General features: G+C 45.4%; 1 protein-coding gene across 2 annotated transcripts in view; it reads left to right on the top strand.

Annotated features, from left to right (window-relative positions):
- NCDN (neurochondrin) overlaps positions 1-19,114 on the top strand; it is a 211,851-nt gene that overhangs the window by 18,646 nt on the left and 174,091 nt on the right. For both annotated transcript variants that reach the window (XM_086956510.1, XM_086956509.1), the window contains exons 2-3: positions 4,203-4,324; positions 17,757-18,758. In XM_086956510.1, coding sequence (XP_086812636.1) covers positions 4,205-4,324; positions 17,757-18,758 — 1,122 coding nt within the window. In that variant the 5' untranslated portion in view covers positions 4,203-4,204. The remainder of the gene's footprint in view (positions 1-4,202; positions 4,325-17,756; positions 18,759-19,114) is intronic.

Here is a 19,114-nt window from a genome sequence, read left to right as displayed (position 1 = left end):
GTCTGCCGACAACTAGTCCACAAGCCTGACAGTCCCCCCAAGATGGCGGCTCCCCGTCTCCACTTCCGCGTCAGCGCCTAGTCGGCTGCGCGAATGACAAGTAGTCAAGGAGGCAGTAAAAATCAGGTAAGAGAGCCCCTGAAGCGTGGTGCCAGTTGGAGTATGATTCTGACGCCCGCAATTAAAACAAAGCACAATACACAATTTTTAAAAGGGTCTAACTCGTAGCCTAATCCCCCGGCTTTCCGCCTCAGGGGAGTATCAAACTCATCAACCATTGCCCCAAATACATTCAAAACTATATCAGATATGGTATTACTTTCTGCAGTAGGTATTCCTTTCATCAACACTGCCACCTTGCCTTTATTTCTTTCCTTACACATCCTGGCAAAGTGCTCTTTGTGACCACACCGCCTACGTTCGTTCTCAATTGCGAAGCAGACTTTTGAATCAGAATGCGGTAGCTACTCCCGCGTCTATTGCACATCCTGTAAACATTTATATTTACGGGGGCGCTCTTTCCTGTCTTTGCACCCCACTTGGAAGTTGTCGCCACCTCCTCTCCACCCCATCCGCTGCTGGCAACTCACTCTTAATCCCCGCCCGTTATCTCTTCGCTCCATCTCCTTCATACAACCCTCAGATTATTTTCACAATTTTAGCAATCTCTATAGCTTTTTTAAATGTATTTTTTAGAGATGGGTCCTTGACAGCCCATAGTCTCTCCTGCATTTCTTTGCTCCTGCATTGTGCAATAATCCAGTCCCTAATCATCTCTTCTATCATCACTCGAAATTTGCACTTGACTGTGAGTGCACATAGCCTTGTCATGAAACCACCCACTGATTCACCTACCCTTTGCAGCTGAGTATAACATTTATATCTTCTCCTCACAACATTGGCTCTCTGTGCAAATGTTATCTCCTGTCTTCACAGTACACACTCTCTGAGTTGTCCATCATTATTCAGCACTGGGGGAAATATTTATAAACATGCTGTCCTTCCTTCCCTGCAGTACTTAACAGGATTTCTTTTTTCCGACTTGCCCCGAAATCTTGTCCATACAGTGTTTCCAAATAATTATCAAAGATGTTTACCCATTCCTCCCACTCTATAGATCGGACTCCAGGTTGGGCTAAGAAAAGTGGTGGAGGTGTGATTGTGGTAACTTCCATTTTTTACCTAAACCTTGATTAGAATCACTGATTGAAAAGAGGTCGGTAACTAAAGACTTGACAATCATGTCCTTGGTACACTGTGCCATGAAGGTGGGCATGTACAGCATAGCTAAGTTTCATGCACCGTGTCTAAGGTTTTTTCGTAAAACCTCCACTGTATTGAATGAAGAGCGTCAGCACACCTTATTGAAGAGCGCCAGTGCCTTAGGGATGTTGCCAGAAACGGTGAGTTCACCGACACGCTGAAATCTTCTCTGCTCTTTGCTCTCCAGTCTCTGCTATTTTACAATGCTGTCTTCCAAGCTTTGCTCGTCAGCGCGTGTGACTCTCTGCTCACCACGGCCTCACCTGACCCCGTGGGAATCGCACGTGCTGGAAGCAGCTGCTGCTGCTAGGGTGACCAACTGGCATGGGTGCAAATTCAGGCTGATGAGTGTAAAAATTCAGGACACAGGGCCAAAATTCAGGACAAAAATGTAGGACACCACGACAAAATTCAGGACAAAACTTTGGGGGGGGGGGGGGGGTGGGAGGGGGGGTACGTTTCACAGACCCATCAGAGGAAGTTATGCAGTAGTATTAATACAGGTTTAGTGGTGAGGAGCCTGTTAAATTGTAAACTGTTACTTTTACACTTACCTTCAGCCCACCGCAGCATACAGCAAGAGGCTATAGTTCAACCCACTTTATCACTGTGCCCTTCAGTGTGAGCGATGACACAAAGCCACCGCCACTGTTCACATTTGCCTAAAAATAGTATATTTCTCTAGAACTACAAAGTAGGTTAAAATTGTACTTTTTAAATTCTATTTTTTTATTAATTTGAAATACGGGCAAGTTATATTCTATTCCCTTCTGTTTTTAAAGTGCATGGTCTGTGTGTCTGCTAAAGCTTGGGCGTTCCTGCCGTGCTGCCCTAGGCCGATGCAGGCACAGACACAACCACATGCTGTAACTGCAGCATGGCCCATTGTCATTCTGTATGAGAGAATCGGCACGTACAGGATTACAGTGGGGCTAATTGACAAGCTTGTGAGGTCAAGGAGGAGCTGTGGAAGCCTCTTCACTTGAAAGAAACACGAGCTGGCCCCCAAAGTGAGTGGTGTGAAACACCTGAGGCTAGGCTACTCTAAGAGGTCCTGGCAGATTCCTGCAAACCCCAGAATTACGGACAAAAGGTGTCCGTAAAAAGAACTATAACGGACTAGACACTAAAATAACAGACCGTCCGTGAAGTTTACGGACGGTTGGTCACGCCAGCCGCTGCCCCTGTCTCCAACACGCTTGACAGTTCGATCACGTGAGGATCGCAAGCAGTTTGCGCGTGTTGGGAGCTGCTTTCACTGTCTTTTGCATTTACATATGTCTATCACACACACGACTTTAAATGAATGTGGGTCGCACACAGCGCAGCTGTGTGCGACCTGCATTATTATAGGTCCCACGTAGATCGGCTGTTTCTTTCGCTGGTTGCGAACACAAGGAGCAAGGAGAACACAGCTGTGTTGGTGTCCCTTTGGAAGGCGGTATTATGGAAGCCTCTCTCTTGATTATTGCTGCTCCAATGTAAGAGCATGCAGGCTTGTTTATCGGCTTCCCTCTCGGACGTTCAGAGAATGAATGCAAACTGGATGGATGAAACCGCATTCATTTGGATTGGTGTTTGCAGAATATCTATTGGAATTAATCTGCATCTTAAATTGCAGATGAAAAATTTACTTTCAGGGTTAACTGCATACCTGATTAAAGGTGACACAGTACTTAACCAATACTTCTGCCGCTATTACTATTAGGTTTGTTGCGGAAGAACAGGGGACATTCCCAACAAACAGGCTCAAGTAAATCATTACCAAAAGCTGTCCGGATATTGACTTCAATAGCTATGCTCCTTGCAAAGCGTCAAATCTCTATACTCTGGGGAAAAGCACATGCACTGGCGGTGAGAGCCTGGCTTCGGGACATGATCCACTATTCCACTGTGACACTATGTGCGAACTATATGCCACAGTATTACCACCCAACTCCCGCCCCGGGATATTTGGCAACCATTAAGGAAGTACTTGCTTAACCCCCCCCCCCCCCCCCCTAAATGAGGCCTGAGGGGAGCATGTCGGTGCGGATGAAGGAGTAAGGTACTGGAGCATTGGGATGTGGAGTGCATTAGCACGCGAAGTCTGGACACATATGATATAAACTGAATCTTGACTTACTGCAACTACTGTCAATATCAATGTACCCAAACATACCACACTGCGAACATTTTCACTAACTACTGGAAATTTTACTCCTTTTCAGAATCGCTTCTGTACCTTGTTTTATTGTTGTATTATTGATGTTATTCTTTATTGTCATGATGGTATATCCATGCTGTTATGATCTGTACACCATTGGGCACTTTCTGTGCGACTGTTATTTCAAAATAGATCAACAAGGAAGAAACAAAAAAAACAGGCTCAGGTAGAAAGTATGGGATTCGGTATCTGTAGATGAAGGAAGCAAAGGTATCGCACAACAAAAAACTGCATAGCTAAGCAAAGGGAACCAGAACCGAGGAAAAAGGAAGGGGAAAAACAACTGCAAAGGACCGGTAGGACATGTGTAGCGATAAAGCTCCTTTAGCAAAGCACACAACTGGCAGCCAATAAGCGAATGCTTTAAGCACATTCTTATGCAAGTGGACGAGTGCTAACCCATACGTAGTGGTCAAAGACCAAAGAACTCCTATCTGCAAGTGACACACTAGACTCCTAGACTATCGCCTTAGCGTCACCTTCTTCTTTTCCTTAAATACTAAGCTCTCCAACTATGTGATAAGGCTTGATCTATTCCTAACACACAGTTTGAATAATATTGTTGCAATGGGAGGAGGAGCACTAGTAATAGTTTTAAACCTTCCATCAAACAGCAGGTTAATTGCAGAACCAAGCAAAATAATGCGAAAATTAGAAAATTGCTGAGTTTGCTAACCTTTCTCTTGCCCAATTTTGACTAATTTGTATTTGTATTTTGCATTTTGGCTTACAGCAATGGCATCAGAAACGGGCCCTGGTACAGATGAGCACACCAGCAACCCTGTCCTGGAGCGTTGCCTTGAGGTGTTGCGTAGTGCCAAAGATGACAACGAGCAGTTTGCAGCTCTTCTACTGGTAAAAATTAATGTTTATTTTACTGTTAACAAAATAGTTCCGACAGCTGGAATGCACTTAGGACCAAAGATCCTTAAAGTTACAAGAATATACATTTCCTCTTATTTCAGATTGAGTAGTTTTTTATTTGCTTAATCAATCATTGAGATATGCTCACAAAACACTTGTATTGGAGGGCAGGCTCTGCTATCTGCTGAATGAAAATCACTTAATAACTAAATATTTCTTACAGCTACTTGTACATGTCGACTCAAGCAAGGACTGGAAGAGAATTATTTGTTGGACAGCAATTGCCTTGAACCCGATTTACAGATTTTTATTTATTTATTTTTCTTTTTAAGTTTCATTTGTGCTGTGCTTGCGAATCTCTTGTAATCAAAAAAAAAAGCTTAAAATGGACTTACTTACCATTGCTTGGCTCTGACGTCACTCGTTTCCTTGTTTCTTATTGGTCAGAGCCTAGCCTTGGTTTCCGGCTGTAATGCCAGAAACCGGTCCCCGGGAGCTTGTTTCCTTCCCAGTGTAAGAATTGGCGTCTGTAGTTTGGTTTGTCCTGTTCCCATCATGCACTGGGACAGGAACAGACTAATTTGCATACAGCCAGGTTCTGAAACTGGGATGATGCAGTGAGCTAAAAAACGGTGTTGGATCTAGCCCTGATCTTTTGACTGGGTGAGAGCTTTCTGCTTAATTCAGAGACTCTGTCCCTCACCACCCCCTTTTTGTAAATATTTTTGTCCACCCTAAGCGTGGAAGGGTATTCTCAGATGTGAGACCCTTGCTCATTGCACCATCAGGATTCAAGCAAACCGGGCCGAAGACGGCTGTAATGCCAGAAACCGGTCCCCGGGAGCTTGTTTCCTTCCCAGTGTAAGAATTGGCTTCTGTAGTTTGGTTTGTCCTGTTCCCATCATGCACTGGGACAGGAACAGACTAATTTGCATACAGCCAGGTTCTGAAACTGGGATGATGCAGTGAGCTAAAAAACGGTGTTGGATCTAGCCCTGATCTTTTGACTGGGTGAGAGCTTTCTGCTTAATTCAGAGACTCTGTCCCTCACCACCCCCTTTTTGTAAATATTTTTGTCCACCCTAAGCGTGGAAGGGTATTCTCAGATGTGAGACCCTTGCTCATTGCACCATCAGGATTCAAGCAAACCGGGCCGAAGACGGCTGTAATGCCAGAAACCGGTCCCCGGGAGCTTGTTTCCTTCCCAGTGTAAGAATTGGCTTCTGTAGTTTGGTTTGTCCTGTTCCCATCATGCACTGGGACAGGAACAGACTAATTTGCATACAGCCAGGTTCTGAAACTGGGATGATGCAGTGAGCTAAAAAACGGTGTTGGATCTAGCCCTGATCTTTTGACTGGGTGAGAGCTTTCTGCTTAATTCAGAGACTCTGTCCCTCACCACCCCCTTTTTGTAAATATTTTTGTCCACCCTAAGCGTGGAAGGGTATTCTCAGATGTGAGACCCTTGCTCATTGCACCATCAGGATTCAAGCAAACCGGGCCGAAGACGGCTGTAATGCCAGAAACCGGTCCCCGGGAGCTTGTTTCCTTCCCAGTGTAAGAATTGGCTTCTGTAGTTTGGTTTGTCCTGTTCCCATCATGCACTGGGACAGGAACAGACTAATTTGCATACAGCCAGGTTCTGAAACTGGGATGATGCAGTGAGCTAAAAAACGGTGTTGGATCTAGCCCTGATCTTTTGACTGGGTGAGAGCTTTCTGCTTAATTCAGAGACTCTGTCCCTCACCACCCCCTTTTTGTAAATATTTTTGTCCACCCTAAGCGTGGAAGGGTATTCTCAGATGTGAGACCCTTGCTCATTGCACCATCAGGATTCAAGCAAACCGGGCCGAAGACGGCTGTAATGCCAGAAACCGGTCCCCGGGAGCTTGTTTCCTTCCCAGTGTAAGAATTGGCTTCTGTAGTTTGGTTTGTCCTGTTCCCATCATGCACTGGGACAGGAACAGACTAATTTGCATACAGCCAGGTTCTGAAACTGGGATGATGCAGTGAGCTAAAAAACGGTGTTGGATCTAGCCCTGATCTTTTGACTGGGTGAGAGCTTTCTGCTTAATTCAGAGACTCTGTCCCTCACCACCCCCTTTTTGTAAATATTGGTTTCCTCCTGGGGCTTCGTGTGGGACCCTGCTTTGAAGCATGGACCAAGTACAGCTTTCTGTCTACGGCCAAGGTTCTTCCACTTGCTGAAGATTCCTGCAGGTACTCATTTTTAGGGCTCGGCCTAGCGTGCACTGCGCAGCAGTGTCTCGCAGGCCGAGATCTTATGTTTTCCCGAGTACTGGGGCTTGAACCAGCCTTCTCTTCCATTGGCTAACTTCATAAATGAAGGCTAGCCATTGGAAGAGATGTGTGTCACTCAGGGCTTGAGCAGATTAATGGGCGTTTCTTGCTTTTTTTCGTCATTCGGAGGTGGGACATTTTTTTTTTTCAGGGCTGTTTTTTCGTCATCTGTAACTTCTCTGTTGCCGGGATGGACATAGCAATTTCTATTGCGGTCCCCTCTGAAGACCCCCGCGTCCCGGTCCCGCTCTCCCCCGCAGGCCCCGTGGCTCGCTCCCGGAGTCCGCCGAGGGCTTTTGAAGCACTTTGCTGGGTTCAGGGCTTCAGGCTAAGGGGGGATCGTGACGTCGTTGAACCAGTGGGCCCTGAGGCTTCTTGAGTGGCGTAAGTGAATCCGGGGGAGTCTGAGCAGCCAGGGCTCGGTGCGCGTGGAGTCCCCACGATAATAACCATAATAATGCTGCTGAGGGCCTGCTCGGCCCGCACGCTCACTCACTCACCGGCCTCACCGCTCCCCTGCCTGGACCTTGAGGTTGCGCGGGTCGATTACAGGCCGACTTGCGGGCAGGTTTGCGGGCCGATTATGGCAAGATTAACGAGGGCGTCTTCCCAATGCGAACTCCTGCTCCATAGCCCGTGTTATATTTCTCTGGTCGGGGGGGGCACTGAATTTTTACTTTCTGCAGTACTGAGCCGCAACAAAATTATTAGTATTTCCGAGAAGGGCAAGCTGAAAAAACATAAAAACAAACGTGTCGCGTTATTTCGCAAATGGTGCAGGGAAACCTATACGTGATTTTTAAAAAAAACATATGGTACGCGATCCGTTTTGCGTTGAGCATTCAGATTACACCAGGGATAAAAACAATGGGCAAAAACTGCGTGCCGTGAATTGAAAGCAGGAGTGAGAGGAGAAGGCAGGGGGAGCTGCAGCAAGAAGGTGCCGTGCTCCAGGGGGCAAGCGCGGGGCAGAGGAGCAGCCCTCCCTGGCTAGCGCCTGTGCTGTTTCTGCCTAGCTCCGTGCCAGGTACACACCAGCCTCTCTCCAGGCGGCATCACCAACCCGGGGGACTCAGCATCGCGAGCCACCGACATCTTTACCGAGAAGTACCAGTTCTTCTTGGCACCTGGAAAGTAAGGATGCTACCAGATATCCCTCCCTGGGGGGCTTGCCCATTCCATTCTTGTCACGCATGCTTGTCCATCAGCTCTCCCATCTTTTTCCTTTCCGTGCATTCCTGTCACTCGTTCCTTCCAGTGGAGGAGGGAGGGGGGAGTGTCACCCATTTCTCCCAGAGGGATATTTGTTAGAGTCACCTTTCGATAGAGAGGTCTGCTTACCCCGTCCCCCACCCCTCCACCTTCTGACTCATATGTGTATATCACAATAGGTGGTACTACGGGAAACCCCTGCAGGAAAAAGTTAGTGAGGAGGAAATTGGGGAAGAGTACCACAGGGCGAAGAGGGCAAGCTTCCCTGCCCCCACTCCTGCCTACCTGCAGCCTTGGGTGCCCACTCACAGGGCAAGAGGGGGTGTTGGTGCATAGCAGTTACTCGCTGCTCGCCCACCCCTTTTCCATGGCTGCGGTGCTTTAAGTCCGCGCTGCTGCCTGCCCTCCTTTCCCTCCCCGCCCCCCTCACACCGCCTACACTTCTGGAAGCCTGGACTACGAATGCTTAGTAACCCCGAGGGGGTAGATGGCCCACCTGGTCTATAAACGGAGAATTGCGTTGTGTGTTAACACTACACAGAAAAGCCCCCCACCTATCCCCAATTTGCGTGTCATGAGAGTTGAAATAATAATGCAACGCAACTCCACCATGGAGCCAAAGAACTGAGGACTGACTTGTCCCCTCCTCTCATTGCTCTGACGAGCCCATGTCACCTGTGATCTCCGAGGAGGGCTTTGAGAGAATGGAACACGCTGTGTGGGGGAGGGGTGCAGCTGTGGGCATACCTTTGGAATGCATGCTCTGTGGCTGGCTCTCCTATGCACGCCTGGTGGCCGTTTGTGTAGTGGGGTCCGGCTTCAGCCGCTGTCTCTGTTAGAATAGATATTTCCCACTGTTTACATCGTAGAACGACGTGCTAGTCTGTTAAATTGTTAATTATGAGAACTGGCTTGAAAAAAATAACACTGCTGTGAAGAAATATGTATAAAACGTACGCACATAGAATGCATGCGCATACACGTGCACACATTCAGTGTTCAAAGTGAAATTGCATGCACGCACGTATTATGCGATTCTCACTAATCAATGAACATAATTTTGCAGAACATCTGTGCACTGATTTTACCTGAGTGACAGTGTAAAGGGGTTTGAATCTGCCTCCTCCAAATTCTCTTTTTTGCCGCCCTGAATTTAGAAGGGGTATTGACAAAAGAATGGCCTTCTTGTGGTAGCAGAGCACTGGCCCCCGATTGCGTTATTGTTACTACCCACTAGGCAAACGTTCGGTTCTATTTTATAGCAGCATTGGTTCTTGCTGTTCAGTTTTTTATATGTACTTTCCGTTCTGATTCAATCTATCCCGAATCTGCTCTGGAGGGCCAGGTGGCAGCCCAGTGGGTTTACGCGCCTGGTGCAGTGATCTGTGTAGAGTGCGCAGAGCACCTATTCTTGATTTCACAAATAGCTGTCTCGGCCTCTCACATTTCTAATCTTTGTACGTAGAGGCCATTTGCTTTGGTAATGGGGAGACTTGTTGTGTAAGGTCACATGTGCCATGCAGCTGAGGTAGCAACACGTCACGTAATAAACCCGTGTTTCAAATATTCACTCTTGTACAAAGTACCTTATTTGGGCATTTACCTTCTTTAAGCACTCTTAATTTTGAAAGGTGCCTTTAATTAAGCACATGGAAAATAAGCAATGTGCCCAGGCTCACACAACGAGCCCCTGAAGTGCCTTTTGCCTCTGCAGTCCACCACCAGTAGCCTGTGACTGATCTTCACACCTAGACATCCCTCTCATATCCTTAAGAATAGCACCCCTCTTCCCCTTACACATCCACATCTGGAGTCAAAATTCAAACTCTTTTACAGTACTGGTGCCGCCTCTTCCCGATACAAAGTGTTGGCCACCTTAGGTTTACCAATATGCTTTGTTACTCTTCCTTTCCTCACAGAGCTCTCACACCCTTGGAGCTTCTCCTCGCCCAAGGCATTTCTGCAATCCTTCCATTTCACTGGACACTTTGCCATAATGTTCTTCTAAAAGGTGCATACTCAGTCACGAACTGCGAGACCACGCCCCCTCTGAATGAAAATAAAAGCAACCACGGATATCTAGTGCCTTGTTAGGCCGCATCAGTGAATAGCAGCTTGAGGCCTATTGAGGGGCAAGACTTTTTATCTTTTGGCACTCTCCATGATAACTCGGTGAGCAAAAAAAAAAAAATGGAAGGGAGAGCTGCCATGAATTTTCACCAGTGACTATGGTTATTCAAAGCGGTTCCACTCCACACTTTTGGTTTTTCTCTGTAAGTGACTTCGAGTGAGACCAATACTGAAGTGAGGACACTGTCCCCAGTACTGGGGCTTGAACCCACCTTCTCTTCCATTGGCTAGCTTCATAAATGGAATGGAATCTCTGTCACCACCGCAGGCCTGGAAGGCAACGACAGGAATGATGTCTACAGTAGAATACGGAAGCATCTGGGCCTCTCATCACACATAGCGGGTAATATGTATTTCTTTACAAGGACATTGTCAAAGAAGCTGAAGTATTGCACTGTGTTACTGCCGGTAATTAAATATGTGCTTCATGACGATTATTAGACATTAGTTGTGTACATACAGTAATAGTAACAACTGATCACATAACTTGGGCAGGCGTGTGTGTGGCTCTGTATGTCTGTGTGCGTTGCTCTGTCTGTGTGCGCATGGGTGGCTCTGTCGGTGTGTGTGCTCGTGGGTGGCTTTGTCTGTGTAGGTGGCTCTGTCTGTGTAGGTGGCTCTGTGTGTGTGGGCGGCTCTGTGTGTGTGGGTGGCTCTATGTGAATGACTCTGTGTGGGCGGCTCTGTATGTGTGTGTGGGTGGCTTTGTGTGGGTGCAAATGCAATAGGTCTCGCATTTGCGAGCGATTAAGCTATTGGCATTGTAAATGACAATGTCATTTATTTATGTTTTCAAAACAAAAACATAAATAAAAACAATGTCATGAACATGCCAATGGCTCTAACTTTAACAATGCCGAGACCATTGCATTGTAAATGCTTGTTTTACGTGCACTCTATAAGAGTGCCTGTATCAGCAGTGGCTCTCCCTTACTCCGCTCTCCTCCCTCTGTTGTGGTTTGTTTCCCTCCCACCCCTCTGGCTGTCCGTGCATTTTTCACCACCCCCACCCTCCTCTTGCTGTTCGTACTTTGTTCTCCAACCCCACCCCACTCCAGCTCTCTGTGCTTCGTTGTTCCCCCAATGTTGTTACTAATGCACTGCCATTGTCTCTTACTGTTGTGGGTAAAACACTGGCATTCCTCCTGGTCTTCTCAAAGAAAGGTGAGAGCTAGGAAAAAGAGGTATTACCTGCCCGTGGGTTGGAGCTAACACAGTGGTAAAAAGGAAAGCAGCCGGTATGATAGCTCACTGGGTTGGGTGCCTGCTACAGAGATCTGGGTATACACCACAGGCACACAGATAAGTTCTGGCAGAAGTCCTACAGTACAGTGCACGAGGAATAATACTATTTGGCTTACTCTGGTAACTCGCTGCTAATTTTGAAATGTGCTTGGTGCCATTTAAGGTACAAGAAATGTTACGTACATACTTTTGTTATCATTCTCTGCCAGTGAGTACTGTAATTGTGACAACGATAATTTCTGGGCTCTGACCAGATGTGGTGTATTACTCTACAGGTGTTTCAACACTGTACTAGATCATAACATTAAAATGATTTCTACTGTACTTATTGTGCAGCTTAAAGTGATGATCAGTTATTGATTCTAAATTATGTATGTTTCTTGAACAGCCATGCCTTTATTCTCTTCTTCACTACCATTCTCTCTGAGAAACGCAAGAGCGTTCCTTTGCAAGGGGTCTCTGAAGGAGCGCTAGGCCTACTGTCATAAGGAATGATTCCACTAACTTCTAGGAATCTATACAGAAAATGACTGTGTCTTTGCCAAATTATTTGCACATCCTAAAACCTATGAAGTTTAGAGAAATGTAATATACAACTCAGCAAATGGCTCCAAGAACAAAATTAGAGTTGGTGCTCTCCTGGTATAAGCGCCCTGCCACTTGGGTGCAATGGCAAACAACAGAAAAAGTCCAGTTTGGCATACATATATTCATAAAAGTACCGAAGCATACACAGAAGTCCATTATCATAAAGTGTACACAGTAAAAAATGTTCAGCAAAGTAGAAGTTGTATTTACTTGTGATTTATTGTTTCCACATTTTTTTCTGTCACATTCTTTCTGTCAAACATAATATCCAATACAGACAGGCATCAAACACCTGTTTCGTCACAGAGACTTTTTCAAGCCTGCAATGGGATAAGTGCATTATTTAACATCTATATGACGATGACATCAGGACAAGTTTAGTAACTGTAGTGACCCTATTGGCGTTAAAAAGTTTTGTGGAGAATATCCATGTGACTCTTATAAGCAGACATGCCAAAAGTGTACATATCCAAGATAAATGCTAGAGCAACAGTAGTTGTGCAAGCTAGAGTGCACGCATAGTGACTAAAGTACATGCTATATTTTATGCAGCAAAACCGACAAAGTGAAAAGAAAGATGATATACTTAATAGGTGATATTGAAGCCTTGAGGGACTCTTATAGAGAAAGTAAATCGGAGGACAGGATTCTATGTGGTAAGAAACCGAAAAATTAACCCAATCTAAAGAATATTTGAAATTATACTTTATCTATCCTGGTCCCTCAGGGCTTTAATATCACCTCTTAAGTATATCCCCTTTCTTTTCACTTGTCTGTTTTGCTGCCCAAAATATAGCACATGCTTTTGTCAATATGCATGAACACTAGCTTGGACAACTACTGTTGCTCTAGCCATTTATGATGGATATGTTACTCTTTTGGCGTCTCTGCTTTCAAGGGTCACATGGATATTCTCCACAAAACATTTTTGGTGGCAAAGGTGTCACAACAGTTACTAAACTTGTCCCGATGCCATTGTCACATATGTTCAATAACGTACATATAACCGTGTAGCCTTGAAAATGTCGCTGAGACGAAACACGTGTCTACTACGCTTCCATATTGGATATTATGTTTTACAGAAGGAATGTGAAGGAAAAAGTGTTTAAAGAATAAATCACATGAAAATACAACTTCTACTTTGCTGAACATGTTTTACTGTGTACACTTTATGATATTGGACTTCAATATGTGCTTCATTATTTTTGTGAACTTCTAGGAATCTGTTTGGATCAGATGTGTTTGTCTCTGAAATACCCAGGGGATAATTTTATAGGTTGTTTTATGATCTGCAGTTAGTACCTTAAATTGAAATTGTTGCTTCATGGGCAACAAGTCCTGTGTTGAAGACTTCTTTCATGCGTCTATATCTCATGGTTCTACAGACCAAACAAACTCAGCATGCAGATGCACGTAAACTTCATTGTGACTTCTAGTTAACCAGCTGTAATTTGCTAGGTTCTTGACCCTGTTAATAGGGGAAAGATTTAAAGTGGTGTCATATGTTCACAAATTATTGTTCTGCAGGGTTTCTTGGGCTCCAGGATGACGCAGGGATACCTTTTTGTTAATTCTTTAGTGTTTCTTTTATGCTTAATTCCGGCCATGCTTCTACCAATGGCATCGTAATGTTCCTAGATATACATATTTTTAGGGCGAGCCTAGACGTGCAAGCAATGCGAAGGCTTGCAAGCAATGCGAAGGCTTGCTTGCTGTCTGCTCGACAACTATTGTTGTCGGTTTCTGGGAATGTAGACACGAGTCGGACGCGCGCTTTTCCAGTGTCAGTTTTGTCCGTGTGAGCGCGCTTCTGAGACGCGCTTGCGCAGACGCACACACAGCCCCTGCTTTCGCTTGGCTCGCATGCACTAACTGCGCACACACACACACACACACACACCCACACAGAGGCGCGCGCACACATACACACACTGTGGCCCCCCTGCACGCGCACGCACACACACACACACACACATACATACAGACACGCACACACACAGACACGCATGCATACACACGCCGCCGCCCCCTAACCACCCCTGCACACACACACAGACACACACCCCCGCCCCCCCTTACAACTAAGCCCCACTCACCGCATCGCCGCCACTCCTGACTTCTGCAGCCACCGCGGGGCTCTCCCTCAGGCATGGGAGCCTCGCGTCACCAATGCTGCTCTCTGGCACTCCGTGGATGCGGGCTTCACGCAGAAGGCGGAAGTCCCGCCCCACGACCGGCTTCACGCTGCCGAACTTCCGGTTGCTAGGCCAGGTTACAATCCTTGTTCTTTTTGGAACGCCTGCTTGCAATAAAAATAACAATTGAGACAGCAGGCCAAGTCCAGATATATTGGGTTTTCCAATGGTTGTTTGCAGTGGTTTTCAGCTGAGGTCTCATGGTGCGATGCATGAAGTTTAAACTGGCCGCTTCTTATTCAGATGTTTGCACCGCCCAAAGAACAGGTGCAAATAATGGCTGCTTCTGTGTTCAGCGTAGCACCTATGTGGTGTGAAGCGCTAGATGCACTTTGTTACTTAAACGATCATTTTTACCGGGAGCAACAGAAAGTGCAAAAGTAAAAAGAAAAGTGGAACTAATACAAGGAAAGATGACATAAAAGCCATTTAAAGGTGTTTCCTTCATTTTGAGGCTGATTGGTAAATTGGCTGCAAAAACATCTTTCAAATTACATTCGCGACAAGAGACCGCAGGGAATACTTATCAGCGTGGGCATTTAAAGGACTCTTCCATTTGCCTTTCAAAATTATTTGACTGCATAGAAACGTGGGTGTGTAACTGATTAGCATCAAAGAAAGCAAAGTACGTACATGTCGTGAATTACAATGGTGAAAAAAATGAATGAATGGGAAATGTAGAGACTACAAGTCCCATAATGCCTCATGTGAAATGATGAATCTCTCAACGAGGCCGATCACTTTTCAATGTTGAACAAGGCCATTTGCAGGCGGACAGGCGAGCAGCTCTCAAGTTTTCAAGCATATGAAGGTGGTCCTGGGAGCCTTGCTTGCCTGCGCGCGCCCCCAGAGGGGCAATTCTGTCCTTGCCCTTTGAACTGCGTCATTGTTTACACAGTGAGTAGATGCATTTTTTGAAAAAGCTTTAAAAAAAATCCGCATATGTTTGCGAAAACTTACAGCGCTGCGAATGAATGACTGGCAACTGAGTAACTACGAATACCATGATGCAAAGCGTGAAATTAATCTAAAGGGTGCTGGACCTGCCCAACCCAAAAAGCGTGTGGTCTGGTCTGCCACTGCTTTGCATCAGTTTCATTCCCTGTGTTCTCTTCGGAATATCCTTCACAGCTTTATATTTACATGTAGCACCTAGAAATTATCCCATTTATACAGTGCTCTGTGAAAAGAGAATTTCACACTTAATGCTAAACAAAGCGCAGTGAGGCGCACAGGGAAATACATGAATGTTCATGGAAACTCACCCCCAGCCTCAAGTACCTCTGGCGCTATTACCGGACTGGTGGTCTGAGCGCATCTAATTATTTGTGGGCGCTATGTGTGTGGTTGGTGGTCAGGGGTCTGGATTACACACAAGGGCAGCATTAAGGAACAGGAGTGACAAAGAGTGTCCGAACAGTTTTGTGTCTTTAAAAAATGTGATGTAGCGCTCGTATGCTGCCTGTCTGCCGTTTCAAAGCGCTTTGAGACACTGTAAGCATGCAGGCTCGACAAGACTGGGCTCAGAGAATACAGTGAAACTGAAATATGTATACAGGGGCACGGGCTGTGAGGTAATGAACCCCCCCCCCCCAACCCCGTGGGTTCAAAGGGTTCCAGCCAGCATGATATATTCTGGTTGTCTATCTATCCACCCCTAGCTGTCAAGCTGTCAATGTGTATTAAAAAAAAGTATGGGATCTGTGATGCTGCATGCAATGGGGCGGGGCCAGTGAGCATGCGGCAGGATCAAAGGTGTGGCTAAAAAAAACAAAGTATTCTGTACTTATTTTTTGGGGGTCTCTTACCGTCCGGTAATAATGCTGAGTTTAAATGAAAAATAGAGAAGTTGTTATTCACTATTGTACATTATGAAACCTCTAGTTGCTAATGCACTGCAGAGGTCTGTGTAACCAGAGAGCCGTATAATTTAATCCGGTTGGTGCCCTGTAGAATAGTGACTTGTGTATGTTTAGTGTTACGAGGTCCCAGTCTGCGACATATAGCACTGTGAATGTGTAAGCCATTATTTTGAAGGTGCATTACACACAGTACAAGAGAGGCTGCTACAAAATGTGTAGAAAGGGTTAAGATGAAACCGTGCCTTCCAAATATAGATTTTAGTAACACCCTGACTGTAAGTAACACATTTTGTTTTTAACATGTCTGTCCTTTCAATATCTCATCAGGAGAAGTAAGCTCTATATAATTTCAATTAAAAACCCGCACTTCACAGCTCAGTATTAACTCTTTGCACTACCACTCAAAAATAATAAATCTTTGTCACCACAAAGCTTTGAGTGATTCCATCAATTAAAGCCAGTAATGTCTCCCAAGCATACTTTACGTTTGCAGATTAACTAGTTGCGCACATTTGCATTTCTTTCAGGCAAGTCAGCACCCTGGCACCACAGCATCACTCCGCACCACCACATTATCACTCAGCACCACCACATTATCACTCAGCACCACCACATTATCACTCAGCACCACGACAGCACCACTCAGCACCACCACATTATCACTCAGCCCCACCACAGCACCACCACCACAGCACCACTTAGCACAACAACATCACTCAGCACCACTACAGCATCACTCAGTGCAACCACAGCATCACTCAGTGCAACCACAGCATCACTCAGCGTAACCACAGCATCACTCAGCGCAATCACAGCATCACTCAGCGCAACCACAGCATCACTCAGCGCAACCACAGCATCACTCAGCGCAACCACAGCATCACTCAGCGCAACCACAGCATCACTCAGCGCAACCACAGCATCACTCAGCGCAACCACAGCATCACTCAGCGCAACCACAGCATCACTCAGCGCAACCACAGCATCACTCAGCGCAACCACAGCATCACTCAGCGTAACCACAGCATCACTCAGCGCAACTACAGCATCACTCAGCGTAACCACAGCATCACTCAGCGCAACCACAGCATCACTAAGCACCACCACAGCATCACTGGTTCAAATATGTTCTCTCAATGTTTCAAGCTTTATTACAAATGTCACAAAAAGATGTTAAAATTTAAATTCTGTTCTTGGATTTTTGTCACAATAAAATACACTGAACATAATCTTCACAAAAGTTATTTACAAAAGTTTAAGCTATTGCCATTATAAATTACAATCACTTTAATTTAAGTATTAATATAATAATAAAAGACATTGTTATTTGTTATATCAATACATCTAAGTCACGTAAATACAAAACATGTTGCATTACAAATGCTATAGGTGTCACATTTGCGAAAGTTATAACTATTGGCATTGTAAATGACAAAGCTATTAATTTAGCTATTTTCAAAACCAACACATAATTAAAAAAATTGTCATTAACAAGACCAATAGCTCAAACTTTCCTAATGCGAGACCTATTGCATTGCAAATGCTTGTTGCTTTTTGCATGTGGGAGTTGTTGCGGCACATTACACGAATGTGGGTTTCCCATGGTTGAAAGGCAGAATATCGTATACCAAATAACATGACATGAATAATATCCTAAAAATAATTTACTAAAATGTCTCACCATTGGGTGTAGTAGGTTTTCTATGACAAACTCCAATGGGGAGAGATGTTTGTAAACAATATTTAAATTTTAGGACAAAATATTTATGTGAGATGGTATTGTGACGATTACTTTTTGGTACTGTAGCTTTTCCGCAAATGTTTGCCCAATAATCTGGTCCCACATTCTTTGACTAACCTGTCCTCCTTTCTTTCCCCCTCACTCCTCAGGTGACCAAGGCAGTACGTGCCGGAGAGCTGGAAGCTCAAACTCGGAAGAAGATCTTTGAAGCTGTTGGTTTCACATTCCCAAACCGGCTTCTTGCTTCCAAACATACTCCTGAAGGCTGTCCTGATCACATGTTCCGGGCTCTGGGGATTGCCTTGCTGGCCTCGTTCTGTACTGACCCAGAGCTAGCGGCACAACCTGCAGTTCTCAACAAAATCAGTGTGTTTAATGAGGTTCTTGTAGCCCAACGTGATACCAATGATCCTTCCTTCCGGTCCATGATAGATGATACTTACCAGTGCCTGGTTGGTATTGCAGCAGTACCTGGTGGATCTAGAGAGTTGGTGTCAAATGGCACAATTTCATGTCTCTGCCAGGCCTACTTAAAGAACAGTTATGGCCGCGACCATGCCTTACATTTACTCACTGGACTATTGACCTCAATGGGAGCAAAATGTTGGGAAAAAAGTACTCCAGACTTAATAGAGCTGTTAGGCTCACTCAGCAGAGATTTCCACAAGGCAGAAGACCTGAGTAAATTCAAACTTTGTGAGGTTTTACCTCACTTCCTGCCACCTGAGCCAGTCCTGATCGGCTCTGCCCAGGGTATGCAGTGCCTGAAGAACTTGTGTTGCGGACTAGCGAGTATACTACGTAGTAAGCTGAATGCCTGCCAGCGAAACCCTGCGATAAAGCTAGCTGCATGCCTCACTAACAGCTACAACTCCCAATGGCTTGTTGCAGGGAAAGGTGCTAACAGCTCCACGTTCCTGCCTCTGCTGGTGAATCTGGCCTGTGTGGAGGTGCGCATATCTCTTGAGGATCCAGAGCCAAGAATTGTAGATACCAACAAGGAGCTGGTCACAGCCTGTTATGCCATCATCGAAATGGGCATGCAAGAATGCACAAAAGAAGATGCATCCCTGTTGACTGAAAGGCAGAAGCTGCAGCTGGTGACTGTCATGGAAGAAGCATGTGGGGCTGTTATACACTACTTGAAACAGGTAAAGAATGGCGTTTGGAGGCGGAACAGATTTGCACCTCACTGCTAATGGATCAGTGTGTAGACATGTGAGGCTGTTACAACACTACTTTAAATAGCTAAGCGACTGGCCGATTGCTATGAGTCACAGTAGGTCAGTTGTGCATATATGTGTGGTCATTCTACTCTGTTCCCTATATTGCCAAATGAAATGTACATGTTAAGGAATAATCCATTTTTAAAGTTGGGATTATGTAAAGTCTCAGCCTTCAGCCATAAGTAAGGCATGCACACTCACATGATTGGAGTTACTATAATTGCTAGCTACACCTTCACTCCCTTGCACACATAATATTCTTTAGGGGTGTAACGGGAAGT

Source organism: Lissotriton vulgaris, chromosome 2_1 (genome assembly GCF_964263255.1).
Source record: "Lissotriton vulgaris chromosome 2_1, aLisVul1.2, whole genome shotgun sequence".
Classification (NCBI taxonomy): domain Eukaryota; kingdom Metazoa; phylum Chordata; class Amphibia; order Caudata; family Salamandridae; genus Lissotriton; species Lissotriton vulgaris.
Note: the sequence above shows the minus strand (reverse complement) of the source record. Positions and strands in the feature narration are given on the sequence as shown.